This window comes from Nannospalax galili, unplaced genomic scaffold (assembly GCF_000622305.1).
Source record: "Nannospalax galili isolate Female #2095 unplaced genomic scaffold, S.galili_v1.0 scaffold351, whole genome shotgun sequence".
NCBI classification, from domain to species: Eukaryota; Metazoa; Chordata; class Mammalia; order Rodentia; family Spalacidae; genus Nannospalax; species Nannospalax galili.
In genome coordinates, this window is record NW_008330327.1 from 3,197,922 (window position 1) to 3,204,209 (window position 6,288).

Below are 6,288 nucleotides of genomic sequence, written 5' to 3' on the forward strand. Positions count from 1 at the left end.
TATATCAAGGCAACCCTGTTACATTTCTCATATACCCTTTTAGAATAGTTTGTCCAAATAAAGCACCTGTCTCTTAAATACACACAAATGACCAAGTTTTAAGTTTTAGGCTTTTGTCATCTTGTTTGGTGCTACATTTTAGAGGTTTTTTTTTTTTTTTCCATCATTAGCACATAAAAATCTGCCTCACTCTTTTTCAGTTGCACTGCAATTCATTATACACCTTGCTGACTATTTCTTCATTTTGAGTGTAGACAAATCCATCTATAGAAATAAAACAGGTAACTTGGTAATATACCATCATAATATCCTGTAAAGAGGCTATCTCAAACTTATCTCAGCAGGTTCTGATGAATGGGTTTCCCCCTCACTTTCATACTGTGGAGTTTATTTTTATCTTTTCCAATGTATTAGATAAAAATTTATCTGGTTTCAGGAATTGAAGAGATGGCTCAGTGGTTAAGAACACTTGCTGTTCTTTCAGAAAACCAGGATTCAAATGCTAGCACCCACATGGTGGTTAACAACTATCCATAACTCCAGTTCCAGGGGATTCGACACCCTCTTTTGTCCTCCATGGGCACTGCAGGACATGGGTGCACTTACATACATGCAGGCAACACACACATACATGCTGGGATTAAAGGCGTGAACTACCACGTCTGGTTAACATTTAAAAAAAATATTTTATTATTTTAATTTTATATGTATGAGCGTAGTGTCTGCATGTATGTAAGTGCACCCAGTCAAGGAATGCCCAAGGAGGTAAGAAGAGAGCATTGGATTCCCCTGGAACTGAAGTTAGAAACAGCTGTTAGCTACCATGTGGGTGCTAGGAATCAAATCCCAGTCCTCTGCAAGAGCAGCCAGTGCTCCTAACTGCTGAGGCATCACTCCCAGCCCACTTAAAGAGAGATGATTCTGTTTTTAATTTTCGAAATTCTTTGTCTTGGGGCTAGAGAGATGGCTCAGCTGTTAAGAGCACTGGTTACTCTTCCAGAGGAACTGGGTTCAGTTCCCAATATCCACTGGAGGCTAACAACCGTCTGTAATGCCAATTCCAGGGGATCCAACACCTTCTTCTGGCCTCTGTGGGCACTGCATGACATGTATGCACTTACATACATGCAGGCAAAACACACACCAAATAAAAACCATTTTAAAATGAATTTAGCTTACTAAAATAAGAGGTGAATTGGTAACACTGTTAGGTTTCAATCTCAATTCTGAAGGTATCACTAGACTCACTAAATTTATTTGCTATCATAATTAGTAAAGTAGGTGTTCAGAGTTGCTACAACAGACACTTTACTCAGGACGTTCTGCTAAAGTGAAGCTGTAACTCACACTGCATAATAGGATTTTGTCAAAATAAGGTATGTTTGAGGACGATTCTAAGTTTCTTAATTTTGAAGAATTTTATCTTAAAGGTTATTACAGTATTTGAGTCAGTATTTGAGTTTAATCACTTAAAAAATTAGATTTTAGGCTGGGCGTGGTGGTTCACACCTTTAATCCCAGCACTTGGGAGGCAGAGGCAGAGGCAGAGGCAGGCGGATCTTTGTGAATTCGAGGCCAGCCTGATCTACATAGTGAGTTCCAGGACAGCTGGGGCTACAAGGAGACCGTCTCAAAAAAGACAAAAAAAATTTAGATTTTGTTACCTTTATGGCACACGTAGACGTTTTACTCTTACTGCTTTAATTACAGGAAGACTTTTAGTATACTCACGTAACTGTACTACAGCACTTTCTCCATTTGTTGCAATGTAGTGCAGGGTTTGCTCTCCATAGTAGGAAGCGCCTGTCTTGTCAACATCTGTACTAGCTATTACCAGCAAGGCGGTAGCTATAAGTGTAAAAAATTTCATTAGATTAAAAACATAAATTGCCATCTATTCATCTACAAATATGTCTAAATGTTTGGTAACAAAAATTAGGAATAAAAACAGCATACCTTTTTTATTCCATAGCATTGTAACTTTATCAGCTTTAAAGAAACTTTTATTGGCTAGTGCTGCATGAGGTCCTTCAAAGTTGGGGTATTGATATAATCTAACAAATGAAGGTGCACCTTTACTTCCTGGCACATAGACTGCCACCTAAGACACACAAACGTGAATCACTACTTAATTTTTATCTTTTATTTTTATGTATTTATTAGGTTTTTTTTTTGAGACAGGATCTACCTGTAGCCCCAGCTGGTCTGGAACCCACAGAGATCTGTCTGCCTCTGCCACTGGAGTGCTGGGATTAAAGGTGGGTGCCACCATACTATGCCCCATTACTAAAGTTTTAGATGCATACAAACTAAAATGGATGTGTTTGGTTTTTTAAAATATTTTATTATTTTCACTTTATGTGTATGAGTGCATTGCCTGCAAGTATGTGAGTGCATCCGTATCATGCAAGGTCATGGAGGTCAGAAGAAGACTTCAGATTCCTCTGGAACTGGAGTTAAGAATGGTTCATAGCCACCATGTGGGTGCTGGGAATCAAACCCGGGTCCTCTGCAAGAGCAGTCAGTGCTCTTAACTGCTAAGCCATCTCTCCAGCCCCCAGATGGATGTGTTTTTACAATTACTTTTTTAAAAAGGAAAAGATATTATGTTCTATGTCTATAAATAAAAACAAAGAACTTACTTTACAAGGGTGGGGTCCAGGTGATAAATTAAAGTCATTAACTTTTTGCAAATGTAGTTTATTTGCAATGGTGTCTAAAATGAGAGGAAACAGTGTTAGATTGATGAGATAAGAAGAACACATTAAACTCTGAATTCATTATGAAAGGTTACTATAACTACAAATGAATACTGCTCATTGTAGTTTCATATAGATGAAAAAGAGCAGTCATTATGTAGTTGAGAATGACCTTGAACTTCTGATCGTCCTGCATCCACCTCCAGAGTGCTAGAATTATAGCTGAGAACCCAGGACTTCCTACATTCGAGGCCAACAGTCTACATACTTATCTTCTATCACATGCTTCTTAATAAAGAACACCATTGTATAATGTAGTCTTGACCTTACCCACCAAAAAACAAACCTGATGCTCAACAACTCCAAATCCAACTAGCGATTTATAGAAGACAGATAACATGTCAAATTATACAATGGGCGATGAATGCAAAATTCAAACTATGGGAAATATGCAAGATAAATAACATTTTTTAAATAAATTGCAAGAGGTAAAAAAGAGATTGAGTAGGAACCTAGAGATTAAACAAAATGAAAGAAAACTGCAACGCATGGCAACTTATTTGGATTCTGAGTTTAAAAATTATAATATTTGTAAATACTAGAAGTTTGACTACTGATCAGATATTTAATGATTTGTAATAATGATTCTATGGCTAAGTTTAAAAAAGTAAGGACTCAGGCTGGAGAGATGGCTCAGTGGTTAAGAACACTGGGTGTTCTTGCAGAAGACCTGGGTTTGAATCCCAGCACTCACATGGTGGCTAATAACTGTCTGTTCCAGGGGATCTGACAGCCTCTTCCATCCTCTGCAGGCATTGCATGACATGGTTGCACTTACCTACATGCAGGCAATACACGCACACACATAAAAATAATAAAATATTTTTTTAAAAAAGTAAGGACCCTAACCTTCAGGTATATATTTAAATACTTGCTGGTAACTGGTAAAACTTAAATCGGGAATTTGCTTTAACTTAGTAAGAGACATGACAGTTGAAAGACTGTAAGAAAGAGAGGATGGCCATGGCTGACAGATATTGAAACTGAAATTCTATACAATGAAACATTTTTAGGCCAGGTATGGTAGCATACACCTTTAATCTCAAGAGGCAGATCTCAGTGAGCTCAAGGGCAGCCTGGTTTAAACTGTGAGTTGCAGGCCAGCCAGGGCTACATAGTGACACCTTGCCTCAAAAAAAAAAAAAAAAAAAAAAATTCCAATAGCAGTTAAGATCAAGAAGTATTCTAATATCTTAATGTAATAGCTATTGTGTAATAATAGTTATTGTGAAAAAGAACATCTTTATGCTACAGAATATCATCAGCATTCAGATTTACAAAGAATTATGCAAATAAACACAATAACAAAAATAAATACATTAATAGTATTTAGGATGACCCTATGATGCCATATGAGTTAATGAAAACTATGCATTTAGGACGGGGATATAGCTCAGTGGCAGAACACTTGCCTAGTATGCATGAGGCCCTGCGATTAATTTCCAGAACTGAAAACAAACAATTAAAAAACTAACAAAAACACCTGAGAGGCAGAGGCAGGCAGATCTTGGTGAGATTGAGGTCAGCCTGATCTACATAGTGAGTCATAGGCCAGCTGGGGATACAGGGAGACCCTGTCTCAAAAACAAGCAAGCAAACAAACAAACAAAAAAGCAAGCTAAGAAAACTCTGAAAACTATATATTTAAAATAAATAATACAGTTATTAAGTATTTAATAAGTCTTTCCATACTAAAATTGTTGTTTTCGAAGAAGTGAACTTCATTGTTAACAATTCGAGCACAAATAATTTCATCATCTGACCAGGATGGACACCTATGTTAAAAGAAAAAGTATATTAATATAAAAGGTAGACCCATTGACATTTATAACGCTATTCAAGATAAAACATTTATAAATATGTCTGCTGCTAACAGTCTTATTAAACAGTATATGTAATCGAAAAATATTATTTCTTTCTTTTCAAAAACGGAACAAGAGAAAGATAAAATTTTTAGTCTAATACACTCCTATATATTTTAAATCTTTATAGAGATAGATTTTGGTCTAATTTATTCTCAAAGTCAATACCAGAGAAACAAATGTGTATGATAACATTTTAAATATCACGCATTTTAAAGCATTTATTTACCAATTTTGCATTTTTTTCTGTATGAAGGATTTCAAACATGTCCCAGTTTTCACATCATAAAGTTGGAGGTTGGGTGTCCCAGCTGTGCCATCTTTAGAAGCTGCAATAAAAATTTTTTTTTGCAGTGATTGTCCTTTTTTTTTTTTGGAGCTGAGGACTGAACCCAGGGCCTTGCACTCTACCACTGAGCTAAATCCCCAACCCCTAGTGATGGTCTTTTAACACTTGTAAGAAGGCTTCATATAAAATGTTGAACATCACTAAGAATATCAAGTAAAAGAGTTGTCCTAAATCAATTTTTCTTTCTAGCCTTAATTATGAAGCTAATCACTCATTCCTAAAACCATGAGAACATGACAGTTGTTTCAGTGAAAGCCCAGCATCTCTGAAATGATCAGATATGATGGGTTTTAAGAATACTGAGAGATTTCTTATTTATTAACTCTGATATGGATTACTGGTGAAATAGATTAAGTCATGAAAGTTTACACCTATCTGTCATGCAAAGAAGATTCATCAGAGCCATGTCTCCTGACACAGTAAAACCCTAGAGGCTTATAACCCAATAACAAACTATGTATCAAGACTGGCATTGTTAGAGAAATATTTCTCTTTCTTCCCCCTGACCCCCTGCTTTGGTCTTATTGAGACAAGGTCTCCCTGTAGCCCCAGCTGGCCTCAATCTCACAGAGATCCACCTGCCTCTGCCTCCTGAGTGCTGGGATTAAAGGCTTGTGCCACTATGTCCAGCCAGAGACAGGGTCTCTTATATTCCAGGCTGACCCCAAACTTTCTATGTAGCTGAGGATGATCTTGAACTTATGATTCTCAAGGTGATGGGATTACATGCGCTACTGCACCCAGCTTATGCAGTGCTGGGATCAAACCCAGGGCCTCATGAATGCTAAGTAAGCATTACCAACTAAGGTACATCCCAACCCATATTGTTTGTGGATAAGGCATGGTTACATAAAGTCTCCTTGCTTCAGCTTCTTCTTCAGATACTTAACTGTCATAACACACTTTTTTGATATTATATCAACTGTACTTTCTTTTACTCATAAGTATTTTAAATATTCTACATCTTTAGAGATCTTTTCTAGTCAGCAGTTATTTACTTTCTAAACTTTCTCTTGAGCTTTTTTGCCCTTCTCTCCTCATACATCTTTCACTAACCTACTATAATCAGCTTCCTCTCATCTGTGGTTTCACTTTCTGCCGTATCAGTTATTTACAGTCAACCATGGCCCAAAAGTATGAAAGGGTAATTTCCAGAAATAAGCAGCTGGTACGTTTAATTGCATACAGTCATCCCATTCTGTCTACCTAGGACATGAGTCATCTTTTTGTCTTGTGTACCCAAGTTACAGCCAGATGCTCCCTAGTCATCAGTCACCCACCAGCATTCCTGGGTATTTTATCTACTGTCAGAGTACAA

General features: G+C 37.0%; 1 protein-coding gene across 1 annotated transcript in view; it reads right to left on the reverse strand.

Moving 5' to 3' along the window:
* The window catches only part of Eif2a (eukaryotic translation initiation factor 2A), a gene marked incomplete in the record, with an annotated part of 28,691 nt that overhangs the window by 9,181 nt on the left and 13,222 nt on the right, over positions 1-6,288 (reverse strand). Inside the window, 5 exon segments of the mRNA XM_008844976.3 lie at positions 1,732-1,848; positions 1,957-2,101; positions 2,643-2,716; positions 4,452-4,534; positions 4,851-4,950. Coding sequence (XP_008843198.2) covers positions 1,732-1,848; positions 1,957-2,101; positions 2,643-2,716; positions 4,452-4,534; positions 4,851-4,950 — 519 coding nt within the window.